The sequence below is a fragment of the Neomonachus schauinslandi genome, chromosome 1 (assembly GCF_002201575.2).
Source record: "Neomonachus schauinslandi chromosome 1, ASM220157v2, whole genome shotgun sequence".
NCBI classification, from domain to species: domain Eukaryota; kingdom Metazoa; phylum Chordata; class Mammalia; order Carnivora; family Phocidae; genus Neomonachus; species Neomonachus schauinslandi.
In genome coordinates this window covers 101,659,871-101,686,922 of record NC_058403.1, presented here as the reverse complement: position 1 = coordinate 101,686,922, position 27,052 = coordinate 101,659,871, and the positions used below count along the sequence as shown (strand labels likewise).

Sequence of the window (27,052 nt, the reverse complement as noted above, 5' to 3'; positions counted from 1 at the left end):
ATTTGCATCTGCTTCTATTGGTTTCCAGTTTTGAGCCAGGTGGTTTTTCCTTTTTATCCACTAAAGGACTGTAAACATATTTCTCTTTATTCTTATCCATAGAGATTTTCTCTGTCACTGAGCAAATGATCGTATCTTTGCAGCTCTCTAGCAAGAATTTTCATTTTTCTAGATCTCAAACAATAAATCTTGATTTGCCTTTTAACTTTTTGCTTCCTCAGTTAAAATTTTCTGGAGGGATTGTCAGCACTTTTCTCCCTACTTTTCCCTAAAAATGTGCTCTCTGCTATATTTATAAGAGCAAAGAATTAGACCCTTGTGTCTTAGTAGTGACAGGGACTTTATTTTGGCTTCCAAACCTCAAGTGTATTATATGTCCGTTGACTGCTATATCTTTATGCTTCTAGATTTTTCTCACAGGCATCTTTGTGGTTTCCTCTGTGTCATTTTATCTGAGGAATGGTTAACTATTTTTATTCTTGCTCACAGACATTCTATTTGTTATACTAGATAAATGATCATATTCTATCTTTATAGGGAAGACCTTATTTGAGCCTGTAGACTTCAAATATAGCTTGATTTTCTATTGCTTGCTATCTTTGACATTCTTATGGATTTCTGCATGGGTTCCTCTTCAACTTCTGTTTATGGTACCACTGTTTTACTGGGTAGACTAGACGGTACCTCTAACTTTATATTTCTTTTATTCCTGCTTCTGGATGATCTCGAAGAATCCCTATTGTATTGTTTAAGATTTTATCTGAGGAACTGTCAATAGTTTTATCTTCTGTCTCTCATTGGCTACATTTGTTTCATCATAGAAAGGATTAGAATCCTCCAGATTTATTCCTGTCTTATTTCAGTTTGTGGGAATTTTATGTATTGACCAAAGATTTTACCAGACCAAAATTACTTTTGATTATTTTCCTGGGTCTTAAAAGTATCTTCTCTTTGTTTTTAGGTTCAACTTTTTCTTGCAAGGTGTTCATTGGTTTGTCACATTTCTCCATGTGCATAACCCCTGTTGAACTAGCCAAGTGATCAGATTCCTAAAGATTTATACCAGTTTACTTCTTCCTCTTATGTTACAGTCTCTTTTTTCCATAGCTTCATCTTCTGAGTTTTTCTCTTGGAAGCTCTTCACAGTATTCTTTTCATTTTCCTTTATTTGAAATTTTTCTGCTGCTAGAAGCAATGAGACTCCCGAGTTCTATATAAGTTCCGTATCTGTGTCTGTGATATAGGGACAATGCTGACTCAGTTCTGCTTGAAAATTAAGTTCCTATTTCTTCCATTCATCTCTGCACATTATCTGTTGGGCTAGGCAAACATTTAGATTCTTGAAACTTTTTTGTTTTTTAAGGTAGATCTTGTTCTTTGACTAACTCTGTTTTGCAGATTCTTGGTCAAGTCTTCTACTTGGTTCTTTCCTTTAGGAGTTTTGACTGCTGGTGCCCGTTGGGTCTTCTCTGGGTTCAGTCTTTCCCACAGAAGTTTTCAGAAGTTTCCTGATTGTTGTAAGTTCAGTGGATTCACATTTCTCCCTGGGAGCTGTCCCGAGCTTCTTGATTGTCTTATATTCTGGGGTCCACCATTTGCTGTGTGGTTTTCCTAAGGCCCTTGGTTCCTGTTGAGTCTTCCACTGGGTCTCTTGACACCTGTGGGTGAGGTTTTCACCTTTTCCACATTTCCACTTGGGAGATGAGGAGTTCTTGCTGCTTTCGCTCTCTGGTTGTATTGCTTGCTTTGGTGTTTTTTTTGTTTTGTTTTGTTTTGTTTTTTAAAGATTTTATTTATTTGACAGAGAGAGATACAGTGAGAGAGGGAACACAAGCAGGGGGAGTGGGAGAGGGAGAAGCAGGCTTCCCGCGGAGCGGGGAGCCCGATGCGGGGCTCGATCCCAGGACCCTGGGACCATGACCTGAGCCGAAGGCAGACGCTTAACGACTGAGCCACCCAGGCGCCCCTGCTTTGGTGTTTTTATAAGCTTTTTGATGCCTTCAGATTTTCCACGGAGTCTGCATTTTCCTCATTCGTCCCCAGCCCTCTTCTGAGTATTCTTAGATTTTCTCATCATTCTGGTTTGTGTTTGGACTGTTCTAAGCTTTTTGTGGGCATCACAACCATTTATTTATTTCTCTGGTTCTGTTGGTGTTTGCAGGAATTCTTTGATACCTGCCAGGTCTTCCAAGGGCTTCCAAGGGTTCTGGTTTTACCTTAGGTGTTTTCAGCTGCCTCCTGATAATTCCTGTTAGATTTTCTACTGGTTCTGGATTCTGCTTTCAAGTGTCCTAAGCTTTCTGTGAAAGTTATCATCATTTGTTTGTTCCTCTGGGTTTATAGGAGCTCTCTGATGGCTGCCAGGTCTTCCATGGGTTCTGGTTTTATTTTAGGTGCCCTCGGCATTCCTGCGAGAATTCTTAGTTTTTACTGAGGCTGGCTTGTGCTTTGGCACACTCCTAAGCTTTCTGTGAAACTTAATACCATTTATTTGTTCCTGTTTCTTTTGGTGTTTGTTTGTGGGAGCTCTCTGATACCTGTCAAGTCTTCCACAAGTTCTGCCTTTTCCTCAGGTATTTTCAGCAGTCTCTTGAGTAGCCTGAGAGTTTCTACAGGTCCCGGATTCTGTTTTGGGGTGTTCCAAAGCTTTTTGTGGACATCTAATTTTATTTTAATCTGTTTAAAATTAATAATTTCATAAGTTAAAAACTGAAACTCATAGTACTGTGTGAGAATTCTGGCAATTCATTTTGATAACTTAAATAATATTTCTAGCATTTGTAGCTCTGATTTAAAATTTGGTAGCAATTACATTGTAGCCATTTTTCTAATGAGTAAAATATAAATGTGCACATTTTTAGACATAAGCTTGGCAGTTGCTGTGGGAGGTGGCACTCTTCACTTGCTACCATGATAATTATAACAATGATAACTATAATTCATTGAATGCTTACATATGCCAGGCACTGGGCTAAGCATCTTGCATGTATTATCTCATTTAAAATTCATAACAGGAGGAGCTAAGGATTTTTTTTTTTTTTTAAGATTTTCTTTATTGAGTGTGAGCACAAGTTGGGGGGAGGGGCAGAGGGAGAGAGAGAATCCTAAGCAGGTTCTGCTCAGTGCGGAGCCCGACCTGGAGCTCGATATCATGACCCTGAGATCATGACCTGAGCCAAAATCAAGAGTCAGATGCTCAACTGACTGAGCCACCCAGGTGCCCCCAAAGGTTAATAATAACGATCATTAACCCCATTTTACAGATGAGAAAAGTGTAGACAGAGAGGTGGAGTAGCGTGCCCAAAGTCACACGGGCGGTAAGTAGAAGATCAGGAAGCAGATCCAGCCTGTTTGCCTTCAGAGCTGGTACTCTGAACCACTGAACTTTCACCATGCAATTAACTGAGCCTCACAGTGTATCTTAGCATTGTTGCCGCGGCTGTGGCCACATAGCCTCACATTAGAATCACTCTTTATTTTTCCACAAGTGAAAGAAGGTAGCTATTACTTGTCACTTGCTGTTTAAAAGAACTATTATTAAAAAAATAATAGAATCTAGGCCAGAAATCTTTAATGACCCAAAAACTGTGGAAATGCAGAAATGCTTTATGGGTAAACCTGAAATGATCAACAAAAACAACACGGTTATTGTTTTTTTGCATTTCATTCAGCCAAGTCCTTCAGCACCAAGTAGGCCTCCTTCCTGGTCTGACTTTGTTAATTTTAAAATAGCTGGTAAATCTTGTCCAACATCTTAAAAAAAAAAAAAAAAAAGCCAGAAAGCTTTTTGTATGCCCAGAATAAAAAACAAGAACTGTAGAGTCTAACATTATCACTAAATCCTCGATGCCAGCTAATATGGAAACAGGAACAAAATAGCTTCCTAAATTAAGATTCTATTTATATTCTTGTGGTAGAATATGAGTGTTTGTTCAGACTTTATACAGAATAACATAATGATTTAGACTGCCCAGATGAATCTCTAGACGCTAGATTTACTAGTTATGTGACCGTAAGCAAGTTGCTTAAGTTCTCTAAGGCTATTTTCTCTTCTGCAAAGTGGGGAGAGTACCCACCTCAGCTGGGTGTCATATTAAGGTATGTGCAGGTGTCATATTAACTTTACTTAAAAAATTGCCAGCTGGTTTTGGCTGAGGTGATACACTGTGGGTGAAGGCCTGGGTAGGAAAAGAGAAATGGGGTTTGGACAGCACAGAAATGGACCAGGAGTGGCAGACTAAATTATATGGGAAGGGTTGAGCGTGTGGATAAGAAGTGCTAGAAAGCGGGCGCCTGGGTGGCTCAGTCGGTTGAGCGACTGCCTTCGGCTCAGGCCGTGATCCCGGAGTCCCGGGATCGAGTCCCGCATCGGGCTCCCTGCTCGGCGGGGAGTCTGCTTCTCCCTCTGACCCTCCCCCCTCTCGTGTGCTCTCTCTCTCTCTCTCATTCTCTCTCTCAAATAAATAAATAAAGTCTTTAAAAAAAACAAAAAAAGAAGTGCTAGAAAGCTAGGCCAGTGGAGTAGGAGATTGGGATACTGGATCTTGAGACTTCCCCTATAGAGAAGCTGTGGGTGAGGACAAAGTGGAAACAGTGGTCCTGGAAGCGGGTCCTGGAGAGTGGACATGAGGGCTTTCAGAGTAGAGGAGGGTACAGGTTTCCAGGAGGATAAAAGGACGGGTGGAGGAGAGCAAGTCAATGAAAGCAAATGCGTGGCCTGATGGACTTTGAAACCCACCTCAGGTTTGACGGAACCGAGTTTGAAAGAAAAGTGTTTACATAGACATTTCTAATTCCTAACCTGAAGAAGAGAAAGCCAAGGGAATATAACTGTCATGAAATATGTAAAAGGCAAACTTACAGAAGTGGAATTTTTCTACAGGGCTCTAGAAGGTGGAACGTAAAGGTAAGAAAAAAACAAAACTACAAATACATCAATTTTTTCCATCTGTCCATCCACTCATCCATGCACTGTTCATTCAGCTACCACCAAAAAACAGATTTGAGGTCGTCTGCAGAAAGGACACACAAAACAAGATCCTCCAAAAGTAACTGAAGGAACCAAGGCAAAGGGGAAAGGCAAAGCTGCAAAAATAAGGTCATACCTTGGTTCTGAGCTTCTTGGCAGGAAATACAAAGAAAATGTTCGATTAAAGGATTCAGTGTTTGTAAGTAAAAACCAGACCAGGTGATTGAGAGAAGCACGTATCTTCCTGGTACTGACAGTTGGAAGAAGTTTCTCCTCTGAGTTCTCATAAAGAAAACACTGTAGTGGCGCCTGGCTGCTCAGTCAGAATATGTGACTCTTGATCTCTGGGGGTGTGAGTTCACATTGTGCATAGAGCTTACTAAAAAAAAAGACACTGTAATGTTAAGAATAACATATTCAACCATTTTTACGCTAAATATGTTCCATAAGGCTTATGAACATTGGATCCTCACTATAGGCATAATATTGTAGCTCAGTACAATTTTTCAAGGAGTCTAAATGATGTAGTACAGTAACTCTTAACTCCTAATGCTTTGGTCTAATCCCAAAATAGGTTATATTCTAGAGGAATGGATGACTATATAACTTTCAAATATTTCACCATAAATGTTATTTCCCTCAAGTGTTTTTTTTTTTTAAAGATTTTATTTATTTGTTTGACAGAGAGAGACACAGCTAGAGAGGGAACACAAGCAGGGGGAGTGGGAGAGGGAGAAGCAGGCTCCCCGCCGAGCAGAGAGCCCGATGCGGGACTCGATCCCAGGACCCTGGGGTCATGACCTGAGCCGAAGGCAGACGCTGAACGACTGAGCCACCCAGGCGCCCCGTCCCCCAAGTGTTTTAAAAGCCATTTTGTTGCTTTTTTAAATTACAAAAATTATATTTAAACATAAACAGCGACCCTAAAGACTCTACCAAAAATAACCCACAAAACTGTTAGATCTAATAAACAGTAAAGTTGAAGGAAACAAAATCAATATACAAAAATTATATACACTAATAATAAACTATCAGAGAGATTAAGAAAATCTCATAATTGCATCAAAAAGAATAAAATATCTAGGAACTTAATGAAAGAAGTGAAAGATCTGTGCACTGAAAACTAAGACTTGGTGAAAGAAATTGAAAAGACACAAATAAATGAAATGATATTCTGTGCTCATAGATTGGAAAAACCGATATTGTTAAAATGTTAATGTTATCCAAAACAATGATTCGATGCAACCCCTATAAAATTCCAATGTCATTTTTCATAGAAATAAAACAAAAAAATCCTAAAATTTGTATGGAATCATAAAAGACCTAAATAGCAAAAGCAATCTTGAGAAAGAAGAACAAAGCTGGAGGTATCACACTTTCTAATTTCAAACTATATTATAAAGCTATAATAATCAAAACAGCATGATACTGACATAAAAACAGACACGTAGGTCAATGCAACAGAATAGAGAGCCCAGAAATAAAGCCACATATATATGGTCAATTAATTTATGACAAAGGAGCCCAAAATATGCAATGGAGAAGGGGCAGTCTCTTCAGTAAAGGGTGTTGGGAAAACTGGAAACATGCTACATGCAAAAGAATGAAACTGGACCACTATCTTAGACCATACATAAATATAACTCAGATGGATTAAAGACTTGGACATAAGACCTGAAACTATAAAACTCTTGGAAGAAAACATAGGGGTTATGCACCTAGACATAGGTTTAGGCAATGATTTTTTGGATTTGACACCAAAAGCAAAGTCAACAAAAGCAAAAATCCATAAGTGGGACTATATCAAACTAGAAAGCTTCTTTCTGGGCGCCTGGGTGGCTCAGGTGGTTAAGCGTCTGCCTTCGGCTCAGGTCATGATCCCAGGGTCCTGGGATTGAGTCCCACATCCGGCTCTCTGCTCAGCGGAGAGCCTGCTTCTCCCTCTCCCTCTGCTACTCCCCCTACTCATGCTCTCTCTCTCTCTGTATCTCTCTGTCTCAAATGAATTAAAAAAAAAAATCTTGAAAAAAAATAAAAAGCTTCTTTCTGTACAGCAAAGAAAATAATCAACAAAATGAAAAGGCAGCCTACAGAATGGGAAAATATTGGTAAATAATATATCTGCTAAGCAGTTAATATCCAAAGCATAAAAAGAACTCCTACTAGTCAATAGAAAAAAAAAAAATCCTATTTTAAGAATGGGCAGAGGACCTGAACAGACATTTTTCCAAAGAAGGCTTACAAATAGCCAACAGGTACATGAAAAGGTGCTCAAGACCACTGATCATCAGGGGAATACAAATCAAAACCACAATGAGATCTCACCTCACACCTGTTAGAATAGCTATTATCAGAATGACAAGAAATAACAAGAGTTGGTTATGGAGGATATGGAGAAAAGGGAACCCTTGTGCACTGATGGGAATGTAAATTTGTACAGCCACTGTGGAAAACAGTATGGAGTCTCCTCAAAAAATTAAAAATAGAACTACCATATGATCAAGCAATTCCACTTGAGGGTATTTATCCAAAAGAAATGAAATCACTATCTTGAAAAAATATCTGCCCTTCCATGTTCATTGCAGCCTTATTTACAATAGCCAAGACATAGAAATAACAGATGAATGGATAAGGAAATTGGGGTGTATATATATATGATGGAATATTATTCAGCCATAAAGAAAGAAATCCTGCCATTTGTGATAATATGGATGGAACTTTAGGGCATTGTGCTAAATGAAATAGATGAGACAAAGATGAATACTGTATGACCTCACTTACATGCAATCCTAAAAAAGACAAACTCATAAATATGGAGAAAAATTAGTGGTGGCCAGAGTCGGGGAGGGGGGAATGAAATGGGTGAAGGTGGTCAAAGGATACAAACTTCCAGTTGTAAGATAAATAAGCATGGTGACTATAGTTCATAATAGTGCTTTGTATATTTGAAAGTTGCTAAGAGAGCAGATCTTAAAAATTCTCATTGCAAGAAAAAAATTTTTATAACTATATATGGTGATGGATGTTAACTAGACCTATTGTGGTGATCATTTCACAATATATACAAATAACAAATCATTATGTTGTACACCTAAACCTAATACAACATTATATGTCAATTATATCTCAATTAAAAAAAAAAAAACCACTTCCAAAGAAGCAGTGGACCAGGTCGTTGAGGCTCATAACCCCAGATCCATTGCTCATTAGGGCTGTAATTTCAGTTGAATTGTTTAACTTCTTCGTGCCTCAATTTCTTCTTCTGAAAAGGAAGCTAGACGTAGTACATCAAAGGGTAAAACTCATAGAGCCTCGCACCGAGTACAATCTATATATGAGGTGGTTGGCATTATCACTGCAAATGGATTTGAAAAAGAAGGGTCAAGGCTAACTTTGAGGCCATGAAGGGGTTTTCTGCATTGAGCTTTGGAGGAGCCTCTGAATTCCAGAATCTGTCAGAAGCAGAACTTTAGTACTTACCAAAAGCCTTAAAATATGCATAGCTTTGATTCAGCAATTCTCCCACTGAGAATCTATCCCATGGAAATAATCAAGGTCCTGTGAAAAGATCTGATTGCAAGAGATACCCTTTGAAGCACTGCTCTAACAGTGAAGTATTGAAAACTCCATAATCCTCTAATAGTAGGACACTGGTTAAGTAAATTCTGCTCCATCATACAAAGAGACTTTCTGCAGCTTTTTAAAAAACGTTTCTTTCTTTATCTCACTGAGAGAGAGAGAGAGAGACCACAGGGGCGAGGGGCAGAGGAAGAGGGAGAGAGAAACTCAAGTAGACTCCACAATGAGTTCGGAGCCCGATGTGGGGCTCCATCTCATGACCCTGAGATCAGACCTGAGCTGAAACCAAGAGTTTTACACTTAACTGACTGCACTACCCAGGCGCCCCCATTCTGCAGCTTTTAAAATGATGTGCTAAGACATCTATTAATTTGGGAAAACATCCATGATATAATGTCATTAAATGAAAAAAAAAGAATAAAAGCATATTACGAATAAATGCGCACAGACACATAGGAGAAAATTCTGTTTTAAAACCCATATTTTGGGCGCCTGGGTGGCTCAGTTGGTTAAGCGACTGCCTTCGGCTCAGGTCATGATCCTGGAGTCCCGGGATCGAGTCCCGCATCGGGCTCCCTGCTCGGCGGGGAGCCTGCTTCTCCCTCTGACCCTCCCCACTCTCATGTGCTCTCTCTCTCATTCTCTCTCTCTCTCAAATAAATAAATAAAATCTTTAAAAAAAAAACCCATATTTTATGCCACTATACTGAGATATTCCAACAAATGTATAGATCTTCCAGTCCTTTTTTGTTTAAATTTTTAATTACTCAGGTAATAACAAATACATCTTCCTTTTAAAAAGAAAACATTACAGGGCGCCTGGGTGGCTCAGTTGGTTAAGCGACTGCCTTCGGCTCAGGTCATGATCCTGGAGTCTCTGGATCGAGTCCCGCATCGGGCTCCCTGCTCGGCAGGGAGCCTGCTTCTCCCTCTGACCCTCCCCCCTCTCGTGTACTCTCTGTCTCTCTCATTCTCTCCGTCTCAAATAAATAAATAAAATCTTTAAAAAAAAATAAAAAGAAAAGAAAAGAAAAAGAAAACATTACAACAAAATCCCCCCTAACACACCCACCCTCAATCCCTGCCCACTCCTTCAACTTGAGATTTAACCACTGTGTGGTGAGTATCCTTTCAGAATATTCTCCGCATATCTTTACTACATAGAGATGTATTCATAGTAAATATATATAATACTATTTTGCACCAAAGGTTTTTGTTTCTGTGCAATCTTATCACATGTGTAGGTTCGTGTAACCACCACCACAATCAAGGTACAGGATGGTTCCATTTTTACAGAGATCCTCATGCCACCCTTTATAGCTTTATAGCCACATGCACCCTCTCCAGGTAATCCTTAACTCCTAACATCCACTAATCTGTTTTCCATCTCTATATTTGGTTATTTTAAGAACATTATATAAATGGAATCATACAGTAAATAACCTTTTGAGATCCATCAGCATAATTCCGTACAGATTTACCCAAGTTGTTGTGTGTAGCAATAGTTTTAACTACTGAATAGTATTTCATGATATGGATGTATCACAGTTTGTTAAACCATTCACCCACCGAAACATCTCTGCATTGTTTTCAGTTCTTGGCTATTATGAGTTGAGCTACTATGAACATTTGTGTACAGCCTTTTGCATGAACATAAGTTTTCATTTCTCTGGGATAAGTGCCCAAGACTGTAATTGCTAGGTTATGTGGTTTGTGCATGTTTAGTCTGCAAGAAACTGCCATACTCCTTCTGTTAGTGGCTGTAACATTTTATGTTCCTACCAGCAGTATATGAGTGATCCAGTTTCTCTGCATCCTTGCCAGCATTTGGTGTTTATCACCAGTTTTTATTTTAGCCATTCTGATTGTTGAAGTTTCAATTTGCATTTCCCTCATGACTAAGATGTTGAACACTTTTCATATGCATTATTTGCCATCTGTATATCCTCTTTGGTAAAATGTCTGTTCATATCTTTTGCCCATTTTCTAATTGAATCGTTTGTTTTTTACATTCAGATTTGATAGTTCTTTAGATATTCTGGTGCAAGTCTTTTGTCAGATACAGGGTTTGCCTACTTTCTCTTAGTCACTATTTAAGAGTCCATTTCTGTTTTTGTCAAAGTTATACATGCACAGATTTAAGTAGACAAATAGTTCCATGAGAACTGCTGTGAAAAACAGCAGGACTAAGCTCCTTCTTCTCATTGTCCCTCTCTCTTCCTAGAAGCAGCCACTTCCAGCTCTTTTAGCTGGCTCTCTCGCTACTTATTGCCACATCACTAAATAGCATGTTTATTATTTCCTGATTTTTTTGTTTTTGTTTTTTGGCATTATTTATTGCCTTTCCACTATGAAAAAAATGAAGATTTTTCTTCTTTTTTTACCTTCCATTTATTCCCCTCCAACATGTGTACCCAATTCCTCCAAAATAAACCCAGAATCCCATATCCCCAATTCTAGATCCAAAACATTGTTTCATAATTCACACAGCCTGAACTCATTTGGCAGTAAAACGGATGAGAAACTACTTCTAATTTTTATTGCTTAATGTAAATATTCATATTGAGCTGCAGAAATATTGATATGTTTGATTAGGGAGTGATAGCTAAGACCTTTCTAGGGATGTTCTGTAATAAACTATCTATTTTCAGTATTACAAAAATTTTTGAATATCCATTGTGTTTCTTAAACAAATTTGAATTATTTTTAAGATTTTATTTATTTATTCGTCAGAGAGAGAGAGAGAGAGAATAAGCAGGGGGAGCGGCAGGCAGAGGGAGAAGCAGGCTCCCTGCTGAGCAAGGAACCTGGTGCAGGACTCAATCCCAGGACCCTGAGATCATGACCTGAGCTGAAGGCAGATGCTTAACTGACTGAGCCACCCAGGCATCCCACAAATTTGAATTCTGAAACATATTTGGCCCAAGGTTTTCAGATATGGGATTATGGGCCTGAATAATTATAATATGGTTAGATAAATATTCAGTGTTTACATTATTATGACTATGTAAATAAATTCTATTCACGGGTAAGCCATGTGATATATGATTTGATACTATTAATGTCAAAACCATGCAGAATTACTTTTATAGACTAGCACATTTTTAAATTATGTTAAAGAAGGATAACATAAGCTCAGAGAATAGGAATTTTATTTGATGGTTTGCCTATATGTTATTTGGCAGAAATTTAAACTGAACATTACTTCCTTGAAGTGTTTGCTCAAATTGCACCTTCTCAGTGACACCTCCCTTTACACCCTATTTTATTATTTTATTTTATTTTCAGAATTCAAAATCCTTTTAATAACAAGGCAGGATCTGGGGTTAGTTTTTGTAGCTGTGACTGGTCCTGCGGCCTCTGGCTAGCTCAAAAATGGGAGATAAGCTTACAGCCACTTTATACTCGCCTTATTTCCAAAGAATTATAAAGTGTTTCTCCAATTAAATATTTTGATATGAATGTTACTTTACAGTAGAAGTTATTAGACTAGAAGAGCATTTTCAATCATCTAGAACATCCAGAAACCTCTGAAAAGTTGAATTGCTCTAAATTGTTTTGAAATCATGTGTGTTAGAAATCACTACATTTTAAAAATTACACACAGTGCATGGTGAGCATATGATGGCCAGAGAGAAATGTCCTCCAGCAGCTCAGGCCAAGTTGTGGGGACAGAGTAGCTTTAGAGGAAAGCAGACAGAATGAGAAAATGACTTTGTTACAGGCAATATAAGGCTGCGAAAATCATAAATTTTTTGGCCCAAAGGTCATTGACCACTGAGCAGGAGATACTGATAGTATATAGGCTGTGGGCAAGGGGAAGGTAAAGATGGGTCTCTTTAAAAAAAAGAATTGCTTCATCACCTTCTCTTTGGCTTCTGCAGATGGTGTTCAAGAAATCTGACAAGTGATTTTGCTACAATTCTATCTGCAGATCAAGAAATCTGCAAAACAAATAAAAAATCCATATATTTTTATTATGGATATTACCTTTTTATACAGTAGACCTTGTAAATTCTGATCTTTTTCAGTATAAGAATTGACAAGAAAAATATGTTTGAGGTATTTAAACAGGATTTATGTAGCATACGTTTTCAGAAATGAATGTATTTTCTATAAGTACGAAATGACAGATATTTGAAGATATTCTTCCACTGATACTCCTGGTAACTGTTTGCTATAGTAAACCGTTTTCTAAAATATGTTTGCTTTAAGACTTGCTTATTTTTTATTGTAACTTATGTTCCATATTTCATTTATTATAACTTATGTTCCATGTACCACAGTCTCTGTGCCAAAGCATTTTTGGAGGGATCATCATGCCCCCAAAATATCACTCATCTGTAAAGGGGCCAGACCCCACGCATTCTGTATAAACAATCTTCTTCATTTGATGGTTATGAAATATACAAAATATTTATATATACATAAAAAAAGCACTAAATTAGATCAAATCCCCTAAAATGTATTAAATTATTAGTTTAACCAAGAAGCTTCTATAATAGATATTTTTTTAAAGTGTAAGACAAAAGAACATAAATACACATTCAGTATGACTGTGAAAGTGATGTTGTGATACAATAAAGAATATCTCTGGTCTTTGTCCCTGGTTTTTGGCACAGAGCTTCCAAAGCCCTTGGAATTTCTTGAGAGATGGGAGTGTGTTATGCTAATAAAGTGACTCTAGGAGACTTTAGTAGCTCCAGGGTGGGTGCTAGTTACTAGAAAAAGCAGCCAGGTGATTAGAGGGCTAGACCCTTCAGCCACCTGACCTCCAGGGAGAAGACAAAGGCTAGAGATGAATCACAGGGCCAGTGATTTTTTTTTTTTTTTTTAAGATTTTGTTTATTTGACAGAGAGAGACACAGCGAGAGAGGGAGCACAAGCAGGGGGAGTGGGAGAGGGAGAAGCAGACTCCCTGCCGAGCAGGGAGCCCGATGCGGGGCTCTATCCCAGGACCCTGGGATCATGACCTGAGCCGAAGGCAGACGCTTAACGACTGAGCCACCCAGGCGCCCCAAGGCCAGTGATTTTATCAAGAGTGCCTGTGTAATAAAACTCTGATTTAAAACAGTAACAACCACAACAAAACCTGGGACATTGAGACTGGGAGAAACTTCCTGGCTGATAAACACATTGATATGCTGGGAGAATGATGGAGAGGAGAGGGCAGAGGAATCCAAGAGTTGGTGGGATTAAGGTGACAGTCTGGACAAAAACTGATATATTTGAACAAGCTTTATGTGAAGTGGTTATGACTCTTACCTGAATGAATTATGGGAATGGATATTGTGTCTGACTGGGGAAAATAACTTAGCACTGTAAAATAGAAGGCATGTAAATCCTTCCTTCAAGCCATAGTCATTAGACATGCTAAATGGGAATGAATAAGATTGCTCAGGCCCATGCAATATAGAACAGAGGCTAGAGTGCTGGTATGGACAAAACCTCTGCACAATAGCCACATATGGAGTGTAGACTGGGGCTTATGACAAAAGTCTGTGAGCACCTCCCAGTGACAGCTACTAGAACTCTGGACAAGACAATTTCCATTTGGAGAAGCAATTACTAGCTTGCTATCAGACATTAATTGAAACTGCCTCTGACTGAAAAACATGAAGTAAGGATATCTTGGGTGATGTCAGAGAAATGCTCTAACGAGGAGGGCAGTGCCCAGAAGAGTTCTGTAATAGAACAGAAATGGTGTGTGCAGGAACACACCACCAGGACAACGCACGGAGTTACACAGCATGTTCATGAGCAGGTAGACTCGCTTCCCCAGAAATGACTCTGGAACCATGTGAGGAGCTGCAGGACTCTAGCATCATTTGGACAGTGCCTGTAAACAGCTCCCAACAGACCAACAAACAGCTGCTTGGCTTATGGATGGCAGTTTCAACATGAACACACGATATTGGGTCGGAAGGCCACCACTCTGATTGAAAAAGGTAAAAACAAATTGGCTCGGTGAGCTGCACTGCATGCTGTTTACCCTTCTGTCTGGACCCTGACCTACTCATAGGCAGTGGCCAATGGCCCGGCCATATGGTCAGGCAGAAAGGCAGTGGAAGATTGGCCTATTAAAAGGGTGCCCTTCCGGGGCACGGCCCTGTGGAAGTCACTATGGGAATGTGAAGGGTGCATTCAAGTAGGCCATGTCAATGCCCATCAGAACCCCCTTCCAGCATCAGAAGATGATTGGAATTGACAAGCAGATACCCAGGTGTGCTCACCTGAGGTAGCCACTGGGTTAATGAAGCGAGTGGACTGAAACAATGCAGAGGGGTTGAATCTAGACATATTCTTTTTGCACCTGCAGAGGCACAAAATGCCAACAGGAACTGCTCTGTCTGCCAGCAGGAGAGATTTAGAGACTGCAGATGGGCAGTTTCCAATTGTGGAAATGAACACCGCAGATAAAGGGGGACTACTCTATCTTCCTCAGGGCAGTACTTTGGTAAAGAATTAGAACAGGCAATCAAACATTGGTTGTCTAAATGGTGGGGGGGGGATAGAGACATTCAGAAGGGCTGGCTTACATGCCTTCATGAGTGTGTGCTCACGCTCAACATGAGGGGCTAGGAGAGTGTTCCCACTGTTCTGGATCTGGGGTCAAGGGGTGGGGGGGGATGCTGGTACAACAACTATACTTTTTTTTCCTTTCCCACATCACCTTAACTTTCTTTTTCCTGCCTGGTGCTGTGGTTTGTGGGCCGCGGCTGCAACTATAGTGCTTGAAGAAGGAATGATTCCTAAGCAACAAACTGTTTTAAAATATTTGTCAGAATTCCTAAGGGCCTAATGGGTGGGCTGTGCTTTCACTCTATCTGGCAATTTTGGGGGCTAACAATGCATAAACTATATCGCCTGTGGGTGGAAATAGCCCACTAGGTCTGTGCGTGTATAACCCTACCCTACATGAATGGGAGTAGACTAAGGGGGAGGCACTTGCTAGACTTGTATTGTTGCTTGCAACCTAGACCAGCACAGTGGCTGAACCTAAGGTACCTTCCAAAGGTGAAAAGGTTTGGATATAGATGGAGAGGAGGAATAGTGGCTAAAAATAAAGGAATGAATAAATTTGTTATGCAATGAGAAAATTCCAATATTAACGCTTGGCAAGAAGCTCAGAGCAAGAGATGAGATTGTCCTTTAGCTCAATTATACCAGATGCCTGAAAGTGTGAAGCTGAGACCACTCCTGCTTTTGGAACTTGACAAGATTAAGGGAAGGAAGCCTGCAACCCTAAGTGCCCTCACTCTGAGAGACATTCTGGTCCTAGGATATGATGATGGTTGGACTAATTATTAGAGACTGGATGGGATTCTAGTAATGTGCCAATATCTTTTGACTCTTATTTTTCAGGTTATGTCTATGATAATGTGATATGCTGTTACACACTGGCATTGTTGAAAAGATAATACTGATATTGATAATCAAATGTATTGGGAAATTGATTAATAGCTTCCTATCCTTACCCCACATTGACTCTTATAAATGTTGCTGTATCTTTTATGCTCAGTCAGGTATGTACCTTGCCATAAAAGATCCCATGGTCAAAGACCAGGGGATAACCTGTGACATAATGAATATATCTGGTTTGAGATGAGGTGTATAGGGGGTGTCTGGTACAGAGCTTCCAAAACCCTTTGAATTTCCTTAATGATAGGATCTTTGTGTGCTAATGAGGTGACTCTGTGTGTGTGTGTGTGTGTGTGTGATGGTGGTTAGATAGCTTCAGCATGAGGACTGGTCAGCAGAATAACCACATGGTTGGAGGGCTCAGCCACCTGACCTCCAGGGAGAGGAAGAGTTCCATCACGTGGCCAGTGATTTAATCAATCATACCCATGTAATAAAACCCTGATAAAAAAAATTCAGGACAGCAAGGCCTATGAGAGCTTCCTGGTTGGTGAGCACATCAGTGTGCGGGGAGAATGATGGTCCCGGATTCCATGAAGAGAGCACACGGAAGCTCTGTGCCACCCCGCTTTCTCCCCAGACCTCTCCTTTCTCCTGGACCTTGCTCTGTGCATCTCTTCCACTCGGCTGCTCCTGAGTGGTATCGTTTATAATGAAATTGTAGTTGTAGTTGTAGTAAAGCATTTCAGCGAGTTCAGTGAGTCATTCTAGTGAACTATCAAACCTAAAGGGGGCATGGTAGGAATCCCCAAATCTGCAGCCAAGTCACAAGTGTGGCTATCCTGGGGTCCCCGCATGTGGCTAGCAACTAGTTAGGGATCCTATCCTCTAGTTCGTGGGACCTGACACTAACTCTGGGTAGTATCAGAACTGAATTGTAGAACACCTTGTTGGTATCAGAATTGTTAGAATGCAGACATATTTCGTTATATTAACTTTTTAAATTGTAGTAAAATAAATATAAAATTTACCCTTTTAACCATTTTTCTTTTTAAACTTTTTATTGGAATATAACATAATGTAAAACATATAAATAAGTACAACTTATAAGTAAACTGCTCAATCATATTTCACAAACTGAACTCACTCTTACACCCAGCATCTGGATGAAGAACAGAATATTTCAACATTCCAAAAAAGAAAAGAAATACATTAAAAAGACAGAAACATTTTCATAAAAGAAATCTAGATATATTCATTAAAATGGGAGTGAGAGAGGTAATCACTTTCCAATACATACGCATACACCTAGTCCATAATCTACCTTTCCAAAATTTACTTCATGGAGGATTTTCTAAGGAGAATTTGTGTTAATGTTCAAAAGCTTTTGTGGCAATAATTTTAGGACATACTGAATTAAGGTAGTCAAAAAGGTTTATCATTTAAGATTTTCACAAATTCAGACTCCAGGACCTAACGCCTGAACATTCTCAAGTCAAGGAGGAATGAGGAAAATATTTCTTGTCCATCCTAGATATATTTCTAAAAAATTGTAAGATATATACATATAACAAAATTTACCACTTTAACCATTTTTAAGTGTACGATTCAGTGGCATTAACTATATTCACGATGCTGTGCAACCATCACCACTGTCCATTTCCAGAACTCATTCATCCCAAACAGGAATTCTGTACTCATTAAACAATAATGCCCCATTTCCAACTCCCCTCCAGTGCCTGGCAACCACTATTTCCTCCGTCTCCATGAACTTCCCTATGGTAGGCACCTCATATAAGTGGGGTCATACAATAGTCTGGCTTATTTCACTTAGCACAATATTTTCAAGGTTCATCCATGTTGTAGCATGTGTCAGAATTTCCTTCTTTTTAAAGGCTGAATAATATTCCACTGTATGTCTATACCACATTTTGTTTATCCATTCATCTGTTGATAGACATCTTTTTTGTCCATGTTTTTGCTACTGTGAATAATCCTGCTATGAACATTGATGTATAAATATATATATACACACACACACATATATATATATATACACACATTTTCATAAATCCACCCTCATGTATTTTTCTTATATAAATAAGCTTTTGGAACATCTTACAATTTAGAGGTTGAATAAAAATTAATGATAACATACATTTTAAAGAGTCCAATATTTTATTATCAGAATTAATATTTGTTCATGCTGAAGATTCAGGGATAAAATAACGGACAAGAAACTGGAATGTTAGCAATACTACATAGGTGTATCATAAACATATAGGAATATTTTGTAATTATTGCACTAAAATATATAAAAGATGAAATTACATCAATTATTTTGTGATTAGTCTTTCTGAATGTACTTTTAGTTTTAAATACACAGCAAGTGCTTATACTTAAAGAGTCTGCCTTTTTTTAGCATTGAAAATATGATTATCCTTGATTAATCAGAATTAGTTTCAAAAGGTAAAAATTCTTTGAGGTAAGCAAGAAATTTAGTGCCTCAGACCTATATTCTTGCTGGACTGGCTGGTTGATGATCGCTCTCGTTCTTTAGTAATTTCCATCTCAATTTTGGCTCTGATTTTCTCCCAATCTATTTGGAGCTGCAAAAGAAGAAAAGAAGAAACATACTTATATTTTATACCATATTTTGCTTAATTCAAGGTAACCAAGAGCAAAGAAAAATAGAATGATGGCTTCTAAATCACTAGCGAAAAAGAGAGCATGAAAGACAGGTTATGGAATAATGCTAAAAAAATACCTTTAAGAATAAGACCAAACGGAGCAATTACCACAATAAAAAGCAAAGACTCTCATTATGATTCAAAAGACCAAAATCTACTTGTAGCTATTTATAAAAGGTACATCTAAAGAGTCCCATGGAGTCTTAGGATTCTGCACAGGTGCCTCAGGGCCAGGAAGGAGAAGGTGAAACAAGGAGGAAAATGGACAGGGTCCTCACCATGAGGCCATGTTTCAAATGGGTTAGCGCTTTACCTCTTATATACTGAGGTTTCCAGTAGAAGCCTAGCTCTGAGTAAGGATATAGGAGCATTCGCTTCTCCTGAGCATACTCTGAAAAACTGGCTGCTTTGCAACAACTTGTAAAGTAATATAGACATTGGGATGGTTTAGACAATGACAAAAAGATATTAAAGGAAGTGCAGTGGGTAAGCAAGGCTGGGGGACACACAAAAATAATCACAAAAACTGGTACCATTCTCGTTTCCTTTCCTTTTTTTTTTAGATCTCTATGCCCAACATGGGGCTCAAGCTCACAACTGGGAGATCAAGAGTCAGCCAGGCACCCCTGTTCCTTCCCTTTGATCCATGATGCAGTGCCCCCTGCCCTGCCTTTCCCCTAAGCTCATTACACTAGGTGTTAGCAATGGACTCTTCTCTGAGTTCTATGAACAATTTCTTTAGGAAAAAGCATTCTATTGTTTAAAAAAGTTTGGAGGTCACTACTTTAGGAATGTGTGTTCTCTCAGGAAAGACACAGAAAAATTGGGGCCTAGATTAAACTAACTCTGATTTACAATGAAATAAACCCAAACTCCTGAGACTGAGCAAAAAGTGAACTGGTTTCCACCTCCATATAGGGGAACTGAGTGAAGTAAGTATTAATCCAGACCGAGGTACTACATGCTGCCCTGAGCAGATTTCTTTCAAGTAACTGGGAGATTAATTTAACCTTATCAGGACTTCATGCCTTTTTTTTTTTTTTAAGATTTATTTGCGAGAGAGAGCGCAAGGGGGGCGGGGCAAAGGCAGAGGGAGAGAGAGAATCTCAAACAGACTCCCCACTGAGCGTGGAGCTAGAAGCAGGCCCATCCCACACCTTGAGATCATGACCTGAGCGGAAATCAAGAGTCAGAGCTTAACTGAGCCACCCAGGCGCCCCCATGCCTCTTTTATTTTGTGCTGAAAGTTGATGGAATTAAGTATGTGGTTCTTTTTTATTCCAATATCCTTCAACTAAATTTTTGTACAGTAATTTGTGGATATTTTGGTCACTTTTTTAAAAAGATAATTCTATATACTTGCCTATAATGTGTAAAATAGATGAATTAAAAGAATCCCTCTTACTCATAGAAGATGAATGTGTGGTAAGATGCAAGTGACAGCTCACTGAAAGGCAGAACAAATATTAGATAATTTGAAAGACTCATTTTTCAATCAGGCCAGAACTTGATATTTTTAAATGGCAAAACACTCATTTCTAAGTCTAACAAAACATTTGCAAAAAGAAAGACAAAACATGATTAATGCCTTGGCCTTCTTGCAGCCTTAGACTGACCTAATCCATCACAATAAAACCATATATTGACTGTGCCCTACACAACACTTGCTCTGTTGCACCAGAAGTCCATCAAGCAAATTGATGGCATCTATATTAGTCACTTGTTACAGTACAGATGAGGGTGTCAGTTGATAGCTATCCTATTGAAAATAAACGTTTCACTTCCACTCTGGCATTAATCCAGTTTTAGAATAGTGTTCTACTGATAATTTAGTTCTTAGAGTATTTTTACTAGTGGGTTTTAGATAAGGATGTACTCATGACAGCTTTCAAGTAACTGACTTCTACACGAAGACACATCTTTTTCTATTATAGGGAGTGTCAGTACTATTTGGCACTTCTTATTCTAGTCCCTGGTAAATTCTTCTTATTCACATAGAAGTAATTTCAAAATCATACCAAATGGCTTTCCATCCTCTATCTCTCTTACTCTCGGCTGAAAACCAGCTTCCTCTTTACAGAGACTACAGTGACCATCAGACATGAATTCACTTAGTTTCCTTCTTCACACAAACTTACCTACATCTGTATCCATGTCTGGCTCTTTCCCTTCTGTCTCAGGCCAACCTCTTTACATATGTCCCCAATCCCATCTTCTTCCACTCCACTGGGACATCTGCCTTCAGTTATCACTTACACATTCAATTTCCTCCTCTTCACTGGCTGTTCCTTATCATCCTTCCCCCTCAATTCTGTCTCCCTGCAAACTACCACCCTCACTCTTCTTCTCATTCCTGATTCTCATTTTCTCCCCAGAGCACTGTAATATAACTGTGTTCCTACTACACTGCATAAACTTTTCACTAATGCCACCACCAAGTATTTTTATTCTTCATCCTATATATGATTCAATGACTCCTTCAACAAATATTTAGTGCTTACTATATGCCAAGGATTGTTCTAGGTGCAAGGATTCAGCAGTGAACAAAAAGATAAAAATCACAGGCTTCATAGAAAGATAAGCAAAGATAACAGTGGAAGATATAAACATATATAAAATGTGAGAAGTGGTAAGAGTTCTGAAAACAGGGAAGGGAAACAGTGAATGCCAGGGGTGGAGTTGGGGGGGAATGGGTATTGTGTTTCAAATAGAGTGGTGAGAAAAGGCCTCCCTGAGAAGCTGACGTGAAGATCTACAAGAGACAAGTGAGCCCATGGGTATATCTGGGGAAGAGTATGATGACAAAAGGAAGAAAAAGGTCCTGATGTAGAAGCATTCCCTGGACCTTGTTGACCACAGCTCTTTGAAAAATCTCTCAGACTGTATACCATTCTCTTCTGATTTGCTCTCCTTTCTAAATGTTCTTCCCAGTCTTTTTTTCTCCTGTATCTTTTCCCTAGACAACCTCTTAACTGTTAATATGCACCAGCGTTCCAACCACAACTTTTTTATACTTTCCCTAGGAGATCATACCAACTCACATAGCTTCAACTATGCCTACATGGGTCATGACCATAAATTTATTTATCATGTCCTGATTACTCCTTCAATGTTCACAATTATATTTCCAATTGCCCATTAGATATCTTCATCTGGATACCCGACAGGGACTTCAAACAAAAAAATGTATATTTTCATGTATTCAAACTCAAAAGGTCTAAAATTTGTATATTCTCATGTTCCTTATCTAGATTAATGGTATCCCTCCCCATCTACTGTCACCCACGCTAGAAATGAAGTTGTTCTCAAATGTCTTGCCTAGTCAACTTAACCACCTCTCCTCCCACCCCCAAGCACAATGTTCTCTCAATTTTACAACTGATTTTTTTTCTTACATTAATCTTACCCTTTCCATCTCCTGGTGGAACTATTATAGTAATCTCCTACCTGGTCAGTGTCTGCCATGTTTACTTTTATATTCAAAGTAGCAAGGGGAGTACATTGTCTGCCAAAAGTGCTCAATAAATATTGAATGAATAAAAGGTAACTACCTAGCAGATGAGCTATCACCTAACAATTTCTCTTAGGTTTTGTGTCTCAGGACCTCATAAGATTATAAGGACTTAAAACCTGCAAAAGAGCTTAAGTAGTAGCTATGCCTAAAGTGGTTTGTCTGAACTACAGTATTGGCTCTTCTTCAAAATTCTATACTTTCTGAAATTCTGCTCCCAAGCTGTTGGTTTGTTTGTATTTCCACTGTTTTCTCTCTCCTGGAATAATGTTTTAAACATTTCCTGGTTTTTCTACTTTTCTTCTTGTACAGAATATATTCGGTAGAGTGAATTTTATTTGCCAGAATTGCAAATTATTTTACAAATATTTACTGAACACTGTTGTAGACCAGGTATAATGACTCTAGTTGGGGTCTTAGAAGATAGTCCATCTCGTATAAATCCCAGGTTTCCATATTTTAAACTAGAAATGCCCAAATAACATTTCAGGGCTCATAAAGACAAATGTATATGAACCTTTACACTTATAAGGTTTCACATTATGCATTGTGAGCCCACCAGAATTCACCACATATCCAGAACAAATTTCTCAGTTTTTTAAAAAAGATTTATTTATTTTGTGTGTGTGTGTGAGAGAGACAGAGAAAGTGAGAGTGGGGAGGGGGAGAGGGAGAGAAAGAATCTCAAGCAGGCTCCATGTTCAGTGAGGAGCCTGTTGTGGGGCTCGATCTTATGACCCTGAGATCAGGACCTGCGCTGAAAACAAGAGTCAGATGTTCAACTGATTGAGCCACCCAGGCACCCCTAATTTCTCAGTTTTTAAAAATGATCTCTATTTAACTCTTAATTCTCAACTAAAAAGTTTATATAATCAAAATTTTGGCTTAGATAAATAGTGGGAAATTTTTAAAAATAATTTTCATCTTAAAATACTACTTTGTAGGGCGCCTGGGTGGCTCAGTTGGTTAAGCGACTGCCTTCGGCTCAGGTCATGATCCTGGAGTCCCAGGATCGAGTCCTGCATCGGGCTCCCTGCTCGGCAGGGAGTCTGCTTCTCCCTCTGACCCTCCCCCCTCTCATGCTCTCTCTATCTCATTCTCTCTCAAATGAATAAATAAAATCTTAAAAAAAAAAATACTACTTTGTAATTTCTAGTTAGCTTCCAAATTACATTAATGAGGAAAAAAAGGAGGATACTAGAACATAGCACCATGGGGAGTCAAGGTAACCTATATAGTTTCAGGGTTAAAAAAAAAAAAAAGCCCTCAAAATAACAAAAAGTCATGTTGTTCTAGTTATCTCATTTGGAAGATTTCTGCCACTCTTGTGATTGATGTATTACATTTTGGTAACAGTTGAATACATAGATAATAAGAAAGAAGATAAAAATGTTAAGTTTTCGCTCTCTAAAATATAATTTTAATTATAATGCAATCTTTATAATATAAATTATAATAATTAAAAATTTGAAGGTAAGAATCATATTTTCTATGTCCTCCAAAGCACCTAATGTGAAAATACTGAAAAAAATATTAATGGCAAGGATAATGAAGACGAAACAGAGTAGGATGAATCTGCTTAAAATTTATGCAATAAAGTAAATTTAACGTGGGTGCTCAGTTTTAACATATCATCATATTTTCAAAACTATGATAAAAAGATCAAGTGATCGGTGATTCTCTGGGCTGCTTAGCACTGTAGTGGTGGTGGCTACTGTCATATTCTGTGAATTAGAGTGTAGTCCTCGGAGGTCCCAGGGACCCTGAGTTTGTCCCAATAGTAGAGTAAGCTCTCACAGCCCAAACTCTCAGAGGATTCATTTTCAGTACTGAAGTTCCAAATGAAACAAAAAGTCTGTGGAGCATCTATAAAATACACCCCTTTCTGGGCACCTGGGTGGCTCAGTTAGTTAAGCGTCTGCCTTCGGCTCAGGTCAGGATCTGGGAGTCCTGGGATTGAGCCTCATGTCGTCGGGCTCCCTGCTCAGCGGGAAGTCTGCTTCTCCCTCTCCCATTGCCCCTCCCCCCCGCTCATGCTCTCTCTCTTTCTCTCTCTCTCAAATAAATGAAATCTTTAAAAAAAATACACTGCTTCCTACCAAGAAATAGACAACTCATGTCTATCGCAGATCCAGATGTTGAAATTGCATCCAGAAACTCTAAGAATGGCCCCAAAGGCTTTACTATCTTGCAACTGTTTTGAAGTGCAAAAATGTAGATCACGACACTCAGTATTTTAAATATGGTGTGAGATAATAGAAAATATATATATTGGTTTCTGCTCCCAGTTCCTGGCAGAGAACTCCTGAAACTCTTGTAATTTCCTAAGTGATAAGAGCACTAGGAGCATCTTTTGTTCTAATATGTAGTCTTTGACCTCGCTTCCTGACACAGGGTTCCTGAAACCTTTGTAATTTCCTGAGTGAAAGGAGCATCTTTTCTTTTAAAGAGACAACTCCAGGGCGCCTGGGTGGCTCAGTTGGTTAAGCGCCTGCCTTCAGCTCGGGTCATTATCCTGGGGTTCTGGGATCAAGGACCGCTTCGGGCTCCCTGCTCCTTGGGAGTCTGCTTCTCCCTCTGCCCCTCCCCCCACTGCTTGCACTCTCTCTCTTTCTCTCACTCTCTCTCTCTCTCTTTCTCTTAAATAAATGAATAAAATCTTTAAAAAAAAAAAAAAAGAGAGAGAGACAACTCCAGATAAGTCCTTGAATGGCTCCTGCATGAGGGCTGGTCACCAGAAAGACCAAGCCATGATTAGAAGCTAGGAATTTTCAGTCCTGCCCCTCAACCTCTTGAGAAAGGAGAAGTACTGAAAATGGAGTTAATGATCTATCACATCTATGTGATGAAGCCTCCATAAAATTCCAAAATACAGGTTTCAAAGGGCTTCCGGGTTAGTGAACACATCCACACTGGGAGGATGACACATCCCAACTCCAAAGAGACAGGAGCTCCTGAGGTTAGGGCCTTCCCAAACCTTGCCCTAAGTATCTTTTCATCTGGTTGTTCATCTGTGTCCTTTAATAAATTTATGTTTTAAATAAACATAAGTAAATGTTTCCCTTAGTTCTGTGAGTTACTCTAGCAAATTAATCAAACAAAGGGGACATGGGACCTCTGATTTATAGCCAGTCAGTAAGAAGTAGAGCTAACAACCTGGACTTGTGACTGGCATCTGAAACCTAAGGCGGGGGTTACTGGGATCTCTGATCTATAACTGGTCAGTCAGAAGCACAGGTGATAACCTGGGCTTGCAACCGGCATCTGATGGCGGTGGGGTGCAATCTTGTGGGACTGAGCCCTCTACCTGTGGAATCTGATGCTATCTCCAGGTAGATAGTGTCAGAGTTGAGTTAAATTGTAGGACACCCAGCTGGTGTTGGAGAATTGCTTGTCAGCATGGGAAAAAACCTCCACACATTAGGTGATCTGAAGTGAAGTGTTCTGTGTGAACAGTAAAGGAGACTCACAGGTGAATGACTCATAGTAGGGAAGAACTGTGTTTTAACCTATATAAGAGGGAAAAGACTGAGTTTCTCAAGTCGTATGGCAAATGGATGATGTTGGCTTTAGTAGAAATTGTAGATACCTTCTCCCTACCTTTGTTCTTCTTCCCAGGACTCATCTAATTTACCCTGCTCTTTAGGACAGGTCAGAACATTCCATTTTATTCTGTCTCCAAGAAGCAGCACTCCCACATCATGTACAAGCTCCACAAAAACAGAAGTCATATCTGACTCAGCATCCAGCATAGTACCTGGCCCAGAGTGAGCACTCGTAAACATTTTTTTGAATAAATGAATGAATAAAAGGCTAAGCAAATCAACTGGTTCACAGAATTTGGAGCAAGGCTGCCCCTGTCTTGGGATTACAAGGCTCTTGAGTCTGCATGGCTAGAGATGAACTATTTATTTCTGTAGTCTGAGCCTAGGTGGATCTAAGCAGGTGGCTAACAACAGTCCTGCTCTAGGCACTTGGGCAAACTGCTCCACCTCTCCTTGTGGGCTGCTATATACTGGAATGATTTTCTCCTAATTACAGTGATGAAACCTGAGATTCGGGTAGGGATTTGAAAGGCAAAGGTTTAGCCTTCTTTGGTTCTAGGCAGTGAAGTCTCCCTGGGCGAGGCCCTTCTCCAGGTGCAAACTAGCTCCCTAGAATTTTGCAAAGTGACAAAGTATCCATTTTCTGGCCAATGCCCTAGTTGTTTACAAATTTCCCCTGGAGCAGAATGGGCAGCTGGTGGAAGACAAAATTCAGGAGTTAGAAACCTTTATCCCAGCCATTTATATTGTTTATATAAAAATATCAATTAGCACCCAACTTTAATACAAATTAAATATAATGAAAACAGACTTGAGTTAATCAAAACATGGCTTTAAGGGGCCTGGTGGCTCAGTTGGTTAAGCGTCTGCCCTCAGCTCAGGTCGCGATCCTGGAGTCCTGGGATCAAGCCCTGCGGCTGGCTCCCTGCTCAGCGGGGGGAGTCTGCTTCTCCCTCTGCCCCTCCCCCTGCTTGTGCTCTGTCTCTCTCACTCCCTCTCAAATAAATAAATAAAATCTTAAAAAAAAAAACACATGGCTTTAAGATTCCAGAAAAAAATCAGTAATATAATTATATAGTCAAAATAAGACTATAATATCATAAGGCAAAAAGTTATTTTTGGGAGATTATGGTATGAATTATTCCAATTTTGTCTTATTAAGATAAATATGTATACTTATAAAGCATATACATTATCATAAAATACTGTATAATACTTACACCTTCTGCATACTGCAAGTATCGTTTATTAGTTTCCTGTTTACCAAATGTCTCCAAAAACTTTTGACGGTAAGCAAGAACTGTATCAACATGTGTTTTGTATTTTACAGCCAATTCAAGTGCCCTATAATGAGAAACAAAACAGATTATCAGCACTGCTTGTATTAGCCTCATAG

The 27,052-nt window shown here is 39.2% G+C and overlaps 1 protein-coding gene across 1 annotated transcript in view; it reads right to left on the bottom strand.

Annotated features, from left to right (window-relative positions):
- Positions 1-18,087: 18,087 nt before the first annotated feature.
- The window catches only part of IFT80 (intraflagellar transport 80), a 116,105-nt gene continuing 107,140 nt past the window's right edge, over positions 18,088-27,052 (bottom strand). Inside the window, exons 20-21 of the mRNA XM_021702606.1 lie at positions 26,877-27,000; positions 18,088-18,519 (exon numbers count right to left, since the gene is read on the bottom strand). Of these exons, the coding sequence (XP_021558281.1) occupies positions 18,409-18,519; positions 26,877-27,000 (235 nt within the window). The 3' untranslated portion in view covers positions 18,088-18,408. The remainder of the gene's footprint in view (positions 18,520-26,876; positions 27,001-27,052) is intronic.